General features: G+C 44.4%; 1 protein-coding gene across 2 annotated transcripts in view; it reads right to left on the reverse strand.

Annotated features, from left to right (window-relative positions):
* dock1 (dedicator of cytokinesis 1) overlaps positions 1-14,080 on the reverse strand; it is a 147,900-nt gene that overhangs the window by 96,577 nt on the left and 37,243 nt on the right. For both annotated transcript variants that reach the window (XM_084001863.1, XM_084001864.1), the window contains exons 17-24: positions 13,868-13,971; positions 13,556-13,739; positions 8,644-8,741; positions 6,803-6,892; positions 5,467-5,567; positions 5,237-5,365; positions 3,268-3,376; positions 663-733 (exon numbers count right to left, since the gene is read on the reverse strand). In XM_084001863.1, the coding sequence (XP_083857989.1) occupies positions 663-733; positions 3,268-3,376; positions 5,237-5,365; positions 5,467-5,567; positions 6,803-6,892; positions 8,644-8,741; positions 13,556-13,739; positions 13,868-13,971 (886 nt within the window). The remainder of the gene's footprint in view (positions 1-662; positions 734-3,267; positions 3,377-5,236; positions 5,366-5,466; positions 5,568-6,802; positions 6,893-8,643; positions 8,742-13,555; positions 13,740-13,867; positions 13,972-14,080) is intronic.

The raw sequence follows: 14,080 nt of genomic DNA on the forward strand, positions 1-14,080 counted from the left end.
AGTCCGGCCACGAAGCCAGGTTTGCCCAAACAGGAGCAGCTGATGCCACCTTTGTTCAGGCAGAGAAAAAACAAGAGCAGGGCCTGTGATTTCTAGGTAGGCGATCGGTTCACAGGGACCGCAGCTTTCAGAATTGTTCAGAAGTTTCTTCTAAAACTACAGGAAAGAAACCCAAGTTTGGTCAAATGTACAGTCCATTAATTTCTAAATGTGAAAAAAACGATAAAAGATATTTATGGCTTGCGTTTTGTCCGGTGTTATTAGAAATGTATGATTTAGAGCCCCAGTAACATCAGCGTGTGCTATTTCAGAAGTCATTTATTATTGAGACAAGCATTAAGCGTTGGCAGGTGACATTCACGGTAGAAAACACCGACTGAAATGGACACTCGAGTGGAGCGGTCGCCGGGTTTCCACGGCAACCTGAGCATGTTAAGCTGCCCATCATAGTACGGCGACAGCTACTGAACGTCGAGTTGTTGGATAAAGAGAGAACATAAAGTCTTTACAGTGGGACAACATCCCATCAGCTTGTTTTGGATTCATCGAAACATGAATACTTCAGATGGTAGTCCTCGGAATACAATGTAAGTAAGTACAGTACTGCAGTACTGCAGGTGTCTGTAACAAAATCAGAGTCTAATAAAATCACATGAAATTACCTCAGTTCCTTTGGATCAAACACCAGCTTGACGTCATTGACGATAGTGGGAATGTACTTCAGTGCAGCACCCTGAACAGAAAATATCAAAGAAAACAATCATTTTTCAGCTCCAAGTTAATTCGTTCAGATTCATTCCCACATCAGGTAATGCATTATTTACCACAAGTAAGGTTGCAATTGTGTCTACGTAAGGGTGTTTTCCTATTAGGCACGATTGATCCGTAAGCTTAGTTCATGTTGCCACGGTTACCTCCTAGACACTCTTCCCAGCGTTTTCCTGATACTCCGAGTGGCTCTGCTTTTATCAACTCCTTCCTACTGTATCTTAATTTATTTGGAGGGCAGAGGGTGGTGTTACGACTTGCATTAAATAATACCCTGATAGGTGCAGCCAGATACAACCTACATCCGACCATCGATACTATAATAAAGACATCAAGTGCGTGGCCCCCGACGGGGCCAGCCATTAATAATGGCAACGATTAAGCAAGCTGATACTTCCCTCTCTAAACGCCCGCTGCTAAACGCTGGCCAAGCTGGGTTGGAATGTTTATACAGCATCTGTGCAAATTAGCAGCAGTGCCAGTCTGACTCATAAAGGTTGATTAGCTATACAGATGTAGCGCACTGGACGTCACCCGCTACAATGTGTTGCTGTGCAGGGTTTATCCCTCAAAATATGGGGCAGGTCATTAGCAATATTCAATAGGAGGTTGGTAAAGAGAAAATACATTTATTACTAACTTCAGTAAATGTAATGATGTGAACTAAACAGTATCTTTACTAATCTACTCTCATCTAAATAGATATTTTTAGAGCTTACGCATAGCAACACCTGCACCTCCCCTCCCCTCCCCTCCGCACACAGAAAGAGTTGGGGAGATAGAAAGTTGGATTTCAAAAGCCGCCGCTCATCTTTGATTCAGTTTGCGATGCCGGCTCCGCTCGACGAAATCTGTTTACGCCTTGAAGAAGCAATTTTTTCCTACAGAATGTCTTTTTGTTCTCAGCAACAACTTAACTCCCACCTGTTGTGCAGGGATGTGTTGAGCGAAGTGTCACAACAAGTCTCAGAGGAGCTGCTGTTGTGTTGCCGTGTGCGCCTCAGGAGCATGCTTTTGTGTGTGTGTGTGTGTGTGTGTGTGTGTGTGTGTGTGTGTGTGTTCGTGAAAGTTTTTGTGTGTCGGTCTGTCCAGATGTTCATCAGGATTCAGACTCCAGGTATGATGGGACTGCTCATTAGCTTCCACCTGTCACAGTACTTTCACAAGGGCGGACTTGGTGTGTGTGTGTGTGTGTGTGTGTGTGTGTGTGTGTTGGGGGGGGGGGGGAGACAGCATTCCTCGCTTTCGTGCCCGTTCCTCAAGATCAGTTTTTAATTTACTGACAGTAAACCGAATATCTCACCCAATTACACAGCAACTGACTCCTAATTGACTCCTGAGCTTCCCCCATGGTTGAGCGTGCACGTGGATCTACTGTACGTGTGCCGAGGTGCATGTAGACTGAGATTATGTTATCTGACCCTTTAAAGCGTGGAGAACACGTAGTGCGTGCATGGGTTTGGAGTTCACCTGCAAAAGTATACGCTTGTGGGTTTGTTTAAGGGTCGAGGAAAAAATGCAATGCAAAGACAATGGAAAGAGCTGAGAGGAGCAAGGCAGAGAAATAAATACCTTAAGGAGCAGCTAAAGAGCAGAAGGCCAGAGGAGCCCCAGACCACAGGACAGGCAAGGTCAAGGTGAAACGGAGAGAGGGGGAAAAACACAAACATGCATATAGAAGTACAGACGGGCAAAAGAAGAACCACACAGAACAAACATACATAATGTGTATGTGCAGGAAACATCTGAAAGATCAGTAAATCACTTTGGATTTTTGTCGCATTTCAGCATTCATTAAGAAATAATTAATTGAGGGAAATACATTAACTGGCTTTCTTGGGGTGAGATGGATGAGAAGATCAATACCACTCTCACATGTCTGCAGTAAATACTTGATGAATCTACAGCAAGTGGATGGTTAGCATAGCTTAGCATAAAGATTGGAAACCGGGACCCAAGATGTGTAACCTATTGAGCTTAAGAGCAGCTGATTTTGATACATTTGGACAGAGCCAGGTTAGCCTTTATGCTAAGCTAATCATCATACAGATGGGACAGTGGTAGCGATCCTCCCCAACTCTAAATGTGAAGTGAACAAGTGCATTTCCCAGAATACTGAACTCTTACTTTAAGTACCTGTTTAAGATGCTCTGTAATATAATTTTAACAAAGTCACACAGAGAGCAAGTTGACAGTAAAGATCAGGAGAAACTTTACAAAGAGACGTGACAAAAGGTGAAGAAAACGGAGAAAACTAAACATAAAAAGGCCGTCGATGAGCAGAAGCCTAACATTAGCAACACATGGAACCTGATTAATAAATAAGCTGCTGTATTAGTTTTCCACCCAACGAGACAGATGCATCTCCAATTATAGAGCATGGCATCTCGGGCAAATCACAGCAGATTTATTTATTATTATTCACGCAGCAGCAGCTCTTCCTTGGCGCGGAGTTTGAGCGACAGCATGAAGTTGGACTTGCGTGAGGGGTCGGCCTACCTTCACCATGCCGGTGTTCTCCGAATTACTGTTCATCATGTCGTTGAAGGACGTGAAAAGGTTCCTCAAGGACTCCATGAAGTCGGCCTCTCCTTTGTTCTCGTAGAGCCTGGGAGGAGATGAAGTAGAGAATTACATTGGCAGATGATCACAAGGCTGTTGTTTGTTTCATCCCCGTGTAAACAGCCCCTCCCGCGGTGGAGACAAGATTTTGATGCCTCCCCGTTACATCATTAAACGCAGCCGGCAGAATGTGTGTCTGTGTGTGTGTGTGTGTGTGTGTGTTATCAATGCAAATATTATTGGATCAGAGCCACAGACATCACTCATCGCTGCCAGCCAGATTAGCATTTAAAACAACATGACAGGAACCTGAAGCGGTCGCCTGCTGTCACGCAGAAACAAAACAAAACAAAACAAAAATCTGGAAAACGACGCTCCTGGAATACAGAAAGCAAGTGTCAGGTAAGGTTGCCGTGGCGCTACTTTCCAACTACCGTCTTTTCTGCCGAGTTCGGTTATGTGGAGCAAATGCAGCCCGGCGACTGCAGGGACTAAAAGCCAGTGATCACACAACAATTGCAGGAACACAGTGCATGGGGACACAAAAGGACTTCTTCCATAATCCCCCCCAAAAAATGCAAATGCATTTTTTTATCCCACTTGCAGAGACAATAAATCTCCACAAACTGGATATGAACTGTAAACGAGCCACGTGGTGCAAACCTGCGAGGTAATTAAGTGCATCAAACCACTCGGGTTTAATAAATTCAAACTCTGAGAGAAACGTTTTAATCGTAAACACAGAGAGAGAGAGAGAGAGAGACGGGTCAAAGAGGGTTGGAATGTTTGGATTTTGCTGGCTTTCTTCCAGACAGGTGGGTTTTCGTGGCGTCGCAATCTGTCATGGGGCTGCAGGTATTACATGGCCCATGATAGTCACCGTCGAGGGCTTACAGAAATCATAGGATTAGAGGCATCCGTCTTAGGGCTCCCTCAACAACAATTACTTAGCTGCGTCTCACCTGCAGCACCGGGGAACAGAGTTGAGCTCCTGACAGCCACACCAGTCACAAGTCACAGGGGGAACCTTTGTGATTAGAGGATCTCCTCTTCCCACAAACGTTCCGAGGCATGTGCGGATGCAGCCTCTGCGATTTCCAGCCAGAGCTGCATGAAAGGGCTTTAACAAACAAGCTTTGCCGTTTTGGAACAATTTCTAGCTTGGACAATGGCAACGATGGCCCGACGGCTGAAATGTGCAGCTAACCGACGGCAACATGGAGACACTTTGAACAAGAAACGCTGCTGCTGCTGCAGTGTGATGTGCGAGGCCAAGGACGACGCGTCCTCCAGACATCCATGGAAAACCCAATCAAACTCTGCACACTCAATTAGACCAGGATCATACATCAGGCCCTCGGCCACCAAAAGCTTCATTCCGTGGCTCTACAACATTACCATCCATTTAACATCGCCACAGCCAATTATACACGCATCAATTATAAATCACCGCCTCGCCGTAAAGGCCGTTCACCTTTACCGGGTTTCAACTTCCCTCCGCGGCGGCGCCGGCACACTGTGGTGAGCACAATTAGTGCTGCATGCTGTATTGATTTTTGTATGAAACAACACAGAAAACAAAGTATTATGTAAGGAACAACTACGACAATAACGACATGAACGTATGAGCAAGAATCCAACAAGTAAACATAGAATATTACTGCCTTTTCAGTGTAGATTAGTGTTTTTTTTATGTTTTATTCATTCTGATTGACTTATTTCTAAGAAACTGATGCACCCATAACTGTTAAAAACTATACTTAAAATGTGCTTTTGTGTGATTCTTCTTCCATTTGTGTGATCTGTTGAATTAATCACCTCCAGCTCCAGCTTTTCCTTAATTAAGTTGTGTTTTTTTTCTTTATCATTGAATAAATATACACACTGTGTGTGCATCGGGACCTACTGGTTAAAGAGGACTCTGGAGCGGACGATGAACTTGAAGATGTACTCCAGAGCCTTCATGGCCTTCAGCAGTTGTTCCGTCAGCTTCTCAGCATTGTCCACGTAGTTCTTCAGAACTTTGGTCAGCTTCCTTCAAACACACAACCACAAATAAAGTATGTTCAAACTGGGATATCATCCATCACCGCTGAATGCCCCCTGGTGCGTTTGCACGTTGGGTGATTAACTCACGTGTAAGCCAGCGTGGCACTGAAATGCTTCCGGATGTACGTCTCCAGAACGGGGTTGAAATGCTGGAACTTTCTGTCGGCTATAAGCCCAATTATGAACACCTGTCAAGAGAACAGAGATGTACTCATTAAAATGTAAACCACATCGCTCATAATGGAGAGAGCGGGGGGAAAAAAAACGTCCCCGTCTTTACTCAATATGCCGAAATAGATTGGGAAATAAAACATGATTGCGTTTGAGCAGAAAAACCATTTCCTCTCATTTCGCGAGGCTGCAGAATAATCTGGGAGCGCAAAAAAAAACAACACAATTTATACTTCCTCGGAAAGACAAAACTGTTTTTTAGATGTTCCCCACAGCATCGGCATGGTTTGTCAACTCATCGACTACAAATACTTGATTTAATATGCGACAAAGTTTATTTTTGCCTTGTTCGCGCTCGATATTGAGGTAAAATGAGACCTTTATGTTCCACAAACGCACATCAATGAAATGCGACCGGAGCGCTACAGATTAATGCAGCTGTGATGACAAATAAGATGCACTAAGTCTGCACTTCCTGCTGTACGTGATGAATCCGGCTGCTATTTATTTACAAACAATAGGGACGAATTCTGGGCTACAATGTATTCATTTTCTATTGTTTTGGCTCTGAAATCTATCATATGGGATGAAATATGAGACGATGACTAAGGAACTTACAGTGGACTGTAGAAACGGTGACTATTTTAGAACCCAAACTATATTATATCATCTATATTATATCATTATTAAACCAAAAAATAAAAAAGTTAAGCCCCATATTCACAGTAACCAGATACCTGTGGTCTGCCCTGCCATGTTGTGTTAACAGAGGTGCGTTCAGGTGCATACTCAACATTATTCTGGTGAATTAAGGCGTGCACACTTTCCTGTTTGCAAGTGAAGTCCCCTTTTTCTTCTCTCGCACTAGAAACTCGTGTGGTCAGAAATGACACTCTGTGGCTCAAAGACATCACGCTCCACAACACAATATACGAGAGAGGATTATGGAATTATTCTTAAGACGCTTTGATGTTTTTACAGTTCTCCTCCCCGAACCAAAACAAACGGATTTGTTACCCTCGTAGTTCTGGAGGTTTAGAGGAGAACAGACAGTTGCACACGGACAGGTTTTTGTTGTGAAATCAAAAAAAAGGGGACCAGCACTTAGCAAAGGTGCCTGCCGAGATAAGCGTTTTGCATATGAAAGACTTGACAACGTTTTATTATTTGCATCTGAGCTGCGAATGCGTCGACGTGTTTATTCCCGCTGACAACAACCTCTGTTGTTACCGGTCTTTTTTTTTATGCTTACCAAGGCGTCGAACACCAAAGTATCAAACGTGTCGCTGTCAGAGTTCTCCATCATGATGTTGAAGAGAGCATCCAGAGTGTCTTGCAGGAACTAGAATGACACAGAGGGGTTTGGCAGGTAAATAATAAAATATAGCAGACAAAAAAAAAAAAACATGGATAGTCTCACTCTCCCTCCAAAATGGCAGAATTGCTTTCACTGCTTTTTCAAATCGAACAGAGTCAAACAGAAAATAATTTCCTTCTTTTATGGGGGGCAGTTAAAAGTAATAAACGGCCGCAGGTCGAGCGAAATTGTCTGTCATATCAAGAGGAACAAGACATAAACACCCTAATAACAGAGTGAGACACGGATATACGTGATAACAGTCCAACCAGGGAGCTTACGGGGATGTTCTTGGACTGAGAGTGGAGGCAGGAGATCAGCAGCAGGGAGACCTGGGCATCAACGCTGGTGTACACTATTCCTATTAGAGCTGGACAACGGTTCAAATCAATATGCTAATATATTGATATGAATGTTGTTTCACGGCAAATGTATGCAAAATAAATCTGATTGTGTTGTAAAACAAATACTTTACTAATTAATGTATTAATATGATGACTATAATGATAATAATATCCAGGAGGATCAGCTGATTTTACATTGACATTTTGCTGTACCTGTTGTTTCCTGTTTGACTGCCTGACTGGCCGGTGGCTGCTGGTGCAAATATAGTTGCATGAAGACGGTAATAATTAGTATACGCACCCTCCTTTCTCTGGGGGACGCACGCTCCATTTACTCAGCCAATTGGGAGGCAATGTGAAAACAGATGTAAGAGTGTCGGAAACACAGCCATCACTCCGTACTGTGAGTGGGTCTGTCCTCTTGGGACGGATGAGATTCATCGTGTTCTCGACTAAATCGCGATGCGATCTCACGAAGGGAGCAGTGACCTGTCCTTTAAGGAGCAGTATCACATTAGGGAGATAAGAAAAAAGTAGGTATTATGACTAAAAAGACAACTGGTAACCCTCTTGACCCCCTTTGATTATGAGCTAATCCATACGCGTAGTATCTAAGATAAAGCATACGCCCATAACATGGTATAGCCTGTTGATGAATTGCCTTTTAAACGCCCGACCTGAACCACAGTATGTAATTGCAGCCTCGGAGTGCTTTGGAAAGATGGAGTGCTAATGTGCCGGTAATAATAATCACACCCCTGTGGTTTAATGAACTGGTCCAGCTGTGGTTGACACATCTATCCGGTCTGATCAAATCTGTCTGGGTGAAGCGCTTCTTCAGATACACTGCAATTTGCCCCAACCGGCCCGTGCTAAACTTTATCTACAGTGTGATTTATTCATCTGCCCCACACTGAGCACTTAAAGGGCCGGCGTACACTTGTGACAGCAGGTCGTCTGCTATGTGTGCTGCTATGTGTGCTGCTATGTGTGCTGCTATGTGTGCTGCTATGTGTGCTGCTGTGTGTGCTGCTGTGTGTGCTGCTATGTGTGCTTCTATGTGTGCTGCTATGTGTGCTGCTATGTGCTCCGTCCTCGCTGTAAAGTAGCAACCTGCTCTCTCCGACAGGCAGTAAAATAATCCGCTAAACTGCTGCCAAGAAGCTGTAACCTTCAGGAACGCCGAGGATTGTGACCGCATTGTTTACGTAGCCAGCTGTTGAGAAATATTTTCTTGTATTTGTTCTGTTAATCCGTGTTCGGGCAGAAACATGTTCAAGGATACAACCATTAAAAGACAGAGTGAGTTGTTATTTTTGGGCTATGAATGAGTTTCGTCATTTAAAATTGTGTGTGGTCAGCGCATTTGCGGGATGAATTTCGCCCTCTGACCTTGACGACCTCGCCGCCCTCCACCTTCATCAGCTGACGGAGGTTCTGCTGCAGCAGGCTGGTGTTGGAGCGCCACTTCAGCAGGCCGAGCAAATCCACTGAGGACGAACAAAACAAGCAGACAAGAAGAAACAAAAACTCATTACCACAAAAGCACAGCGTGAAGTTCATCCTGCCAATAGTAACGCAGCGTGGGGAGAGATGGATAGGCAGCGAGAAAATGACAATTAAGGGTGAACGTTCTGAAGTTAATGAGTGTTGTGTGGTCATTTGTTTTAAGATGTTTCCTCCTTTCACACGAGTCAGTGAGTAACTTTCCTAAACGTGGCGTTCTGTTCAGTCACTCTGTTAGATCTCCTCACTTTAATCATGGCAAATTCATTTAGGCACACAAGGATGTGTCACAATGTGATTTATAACGCTCAGCGGAGCGCTTGTTCAGACCACCTTTGTCGGATTATCAAAGTAGGAGCTTTAAATGTCCATTTATTAAGGAATTATGTACGCCTGTCAAAGATTTTTTAAAAGGAGGTTTGATTAATAATCGATTAAGTGGCCTCAGGGATAAAGTTCAGCCCAAAAGAAAGAGAAACTTCTTCTATAGCAGATTCAGGATGTCTTATTAGGCGATTCTGCATGGAAAAGACACCCTCACCTCTCTCTGCTCACCATGCCTGATTGGCTGTGGGAGAGCCAGTGATCTCTGCCTATCATCTGCAAACCCTGACAACCTAGTTCAGTGACAAGACCCCAAATAAACGGCGAGGGATCCCCCCTCCCGAAGGTGAGACACATATAAAAATAGTCGGAGAATAGAGACGAATGTAATGAAATAAAGAATGAATCATCACTGCTGTTAGAGGCCAAACTGCTGGAGTATATGGACGGTGAGGCAGGGTGTGTGTGGGAGATCTCCTTTGCATGGGAGTGCCTTCGACAAACAATAACTAGCTCGAGGCAGCTAAATTTAAAAAGCTTCAAAACTGGCAGACGGAGAGGTGGAATAATTCATTCACACCGTCGCCCCACAACATCGCATTACCATTAGAATGTTTGTTTGCGGTACAACTTGCCAAACGAGAGCATTTCTGGCTCAGTTTGACAAGCAAACGCAGCCGCTGTGTCGTCGAAAGAGCTTGTTCATGTTTCTTTAATAGAAACAGCCTTGTGTGTGTGGTCATTGTTCACACAGTGACATTACTTCTCTGAACTATTTTAATACATCGCTGTCCTTCCAGCTAAGGTAGGAACAGGATTGTTCACCCTTCACCGGGCAAGGTCCACTCAGTAGGCAGCAGATCTCTGCTTCTACCTCCAGTCTCCGTTTAGTGAAGCACACTGCGCTGGGAGCCCGCATGCATAAATCTAGCTTAATTAAAAAAAAAAAGAGTGTTTCATCTCAGATGTGGGGATCGGGAGGATGAGGTGTCATGCGTGTAATGCAAGCACTCTGTTGCAACGGGCATTCAAAGTCCCGTTTTCTTCCCCCTTTGCCTGAGCAAGTCTTCGGGAGACAAGAAAGATAAATAAATAAAACCTGCGACATCTGTAAATTGTGTTTTGGGGCGGATCAGGAGGTAGAGAGGGTTTGTCACACTAATAGCAGGATGCCGGGGGCGAGACACTGAACCGCGATGGTCTCAACAGTCGGGCAGCGCTTTGGATGAGAGCGCGGCATAAATTCAGCCCGTTTACTATTTACCATCGTCTCGTCGGACTCGGCACACACTTGTCTCATTTCTAATGACCAATCACAGAGAAAAGAAGCGCATCTTCACATTCCAAAAATGGAAGAAGAATATAGATTTTTGCTTTCAATGTAAACGATTTATCCGTTTTATAATTGTTGCCCATCAATTACACAACAAGTCTGGGTGATTTTATTTTCATATTTTCATATTGACTGTGCTTGCCAATGATTGATTATAAGATTAAGATCTGAAAATGATTATCTTATCTTTAGCATCACAATCCAAATCATAGTGGATGAGAGAGAGAGAGAGAGAGAGAGAGAGAGAGAGAGAGAGAGAGAGAGAGAGAGAGAGAGAGAGAGAGAGAGAGAGAGAGAGAGAGAGAGTTTGGGTGGGAGTTTTAAAGAGCCTCCAGGTTTTAATAAAGCAGGCAGACCCGGTCAGAGAGAGAGATTGACTCTGCATTGATTTATTAAAAGAACTCAAACCTTTTCCTAGAGCTTTGGCGTGGGATGACATCCCGTGGGACACACACACACACACACACACGCACACACACACACACGCACACACACACACGCCTCTGTTTAATCAAACTCAGTGTGCAGTGACGACGAGGCGGCCTGATCCTCGAGCACCGGTTGGTGCCTTGCAAATTAGCACCACAAAGTAGCAGGTAAATATCAGCAGTGGAGCTGCTCTACCGGACTGAATCTCCCCACCAGGACACACACTGCTGCCCGCCTCTCTCTGTCTCTCTAGAGAAAATAAAGGGGGGAAAGCGAGGCGTACAACTAGGGAGAGAAAAAGCTGCAGGTTGATTCTTTTGTCCACGTAACATATTGTACACTTACAGTTGAGGCGAGGGGTTTGAGCTACTGTCTTAACATCCCCATCTACTGTAATCAGTGAAGGTAGCTGCTGACATCAGCACCCGCTGAGCCGAGCAGGGGGGGACACATGACCATTTAAATGACAATTTATACCACGGACTAAACTTAATAACCCTCAAAGGGAACATTACTGTAACAACACACAACGCCACCATCTTTCACACACCATATGCACTAGCATATTCTCCCCTCGTCCAGATCTAACCACGGCCTGATCTGGGGTCTGCTGTGACCTCATTACTCTGGCTTCATGTGCATGTTATCTTCCACATCTAGGAGAGCAAAAAAAACGAGAAATCTACTTTTTCTCCTGTGCAGGTTTCCGTTTGACAGCAGAGATTTACCACAAGGTCACACCGGGCCTCCACATTAGTATGTGGCTGGCAGAGAGAAGATTTCTACTGGAGGAAGAGTGATGCAGACATCTGTTTCTCTTCCTCAAAGCCACCGTCGAGAGGAAATCCCATGTTTCCAGAATAATCACACAAGAGGTGCTGAGAAGTGCAAGAGTGCATACAACTTTTGTTAATCCCGGCAGCCCGGCAGCGACGCTAAAGACACATTATCTGGAGATAGAACCTCAGCTGCTGCGTCTGCCATATTCACATTAGCGGGCTAACAATGCAGCACCTCTGTTTACTGATACACTCACTTGTAAAGTTAATTGCTGAGCTGCAGGAATGCAGCAACGTTGCAAAAACAAAAAAGTTAGAGGCAGCGAGAGGCGCGAGTTGTCACACGATTACGGAGTTGCTCAACAAACCTGCGAGGCTGCCAGATTTATCTCGGAGCATCCATCAACGTTTACGGATTGAACTGGTTCCACGTGTTGTTGCCGTGGTGATGCATGCACGGCTATGCAGGGGTTAATCGCCAACATTTTGGGTGAGCTCGCTTTCAGGTTAAGTGGTTTGGATAATATGGCAAAATGTCAAAAGAGATCCTGGATCAGAAGAGTCAATTTGGTGAGTGATGTCATCATAACCACAAGTTGCAGATCTTCTCTAGCCTTAATTCACGTTGAAATCCAAGCCCACGTCTTCCTGAACGGGGGATTTAAATATTCAAAAGGATTATATCATATTTTGCACCTTAATAAGCTTAAAAACAGGTTCGTAGTGCTTCCTTTTCACAAGAATATACACGGATTATTCAGCGAGCGCTGAAAAGACTGCCAAGTGCTCGACCACACGAAACATCAATTTGCTTAAACAGTTCACTCCGAGCGTTTCCTTGCTCGCTTGCCCTTGTCCGACTATTTTAAATTACCTTTGTGTTACCATGAATAAAAACATAAGGCCCCGACGTACTCCACATTCAAACAGGTTCGTTGCTTTGGGCAGGCAGAAACAATTAATTTCAATTCCAGTCAAAATCAGCCCGCAGTGAATCTGTCCCCTTCTTCATTCTCTCCCTTTCAGGCTGTGACCACAGTGAGAGGAATGAGGAAGCTTTCATTTAGGAAGTAATTAAAATGGTGACTCGGTCCTGCATACAAAACAAAAAAAAAACCCAACAAAAGAGCCACAATGCAACAAGCGCAGAGGAAAGACAAGCAGGCATTTAGGATGCTTCTGTTAAGAGTGACTGTGAAATCAGAGCTAGGAGCATTCGACTGCACACACACACACACACACACACACACACACACACACACACACACACACACACACACACACACACACACACACACACACACACACACACACACACACACACACACACACACACACACACACACACACACAATCTACACAATGTTAACACAGTCTGGAAAACTAACACATCCAAGAGGGTTGACAATGATGTCTGTTGGGATTTATAAACACGTATTAAGGCTGGGGGAGGGGAACAAAAAAAGACGAAATCCTTTATCCCTGAGCCACAAGGCCCGAGATGGGGATTTCCTTCGCTTAATAAACGGAGATCTTTGAATTACTCGGCAAGACTGACAGCAGTAAACAGTCGAGATGGACTGAAATGGACTGACTGTGAGTGATAGATGGGAGTTGAGGAAGGGAAAGTAGGTTAGAAGGAGAAAAGGATGGAGGACAGCATGGACACGTAAAGATCAGGTGGATGGAGCGATGGACAGCTGAGGTCCCAACGCTCTACTTTAAGTGATATATGGTTAGTGTGCATGAATAATCTGTCTTTCAATGTTGGAGGCTATGGCTACTTTACGGCTGTGTGCTTCTTCTCTACTTCTACACATTGGGGATGCACGTCCACTACGTAGATAGTGATATTTAGCAAACCGTAATACAGTAGAAGCATAATACTTTACTTTGTAAAGAAAAACAAGCTGAAAGACAGAAAAGCTTTTACCGTTCTGTGTGAGCTTGGTGGAGCAGACCAGGGTGGCGATCTGGAAGGAGTCCTTGCTGATGATGCAGTTGCCCAGATTCTGGGTGTTCTTCCCCGTGCTGGAGTAGCCCTTCTCCTCCAGCTCCAGCTTTGTTGCAGGAAGGTTCAGGTACAGAGACGAGTCCTCCAGCTTCTTGGGTTCTGCCTGGTTTTTCAAGACAAAAAGGCAAGATTTCTTATGTTCGATGACTGTGGTTTCTTTCAACATGCCGTTTTTCTTAACGCTAATCGTTTCTTCTAGTTGTTGTCGGGGTAATAATAAAACACATTTACCTTGTACACGATGAGGTCGTGCTCGCCGTCCCTCAGGGTCGTCCCATCATACCTCATCAGCTTCACGAAAGACAAGGCGAAGATCTTCTCCGATTTGTCTTTGGCTGTGGGACGAAGAAAAGAAACGCATGAGGCCGACAGAAAACAGCCAGCTGGGACGAGACATTTCTGTCTTTGTACAAAAGTGGACTTTTTGCTTTTTCTGTGTATATT

The sequence above is a fragment of the Eutrigla gurnardus genome (genome assembly GCF_963514095.1).
Source record: "Eutrigla gurnardus genome assembly, chromosome: 22".
In the NCBI taxonomy this organism is placed as follows: domain Eukaryota; kingdom Metazoa; phylum Chordata; class Actinopteri; order Perciformes; family Triglidae; genus Eutrigla; species Eutrigla gurnardus.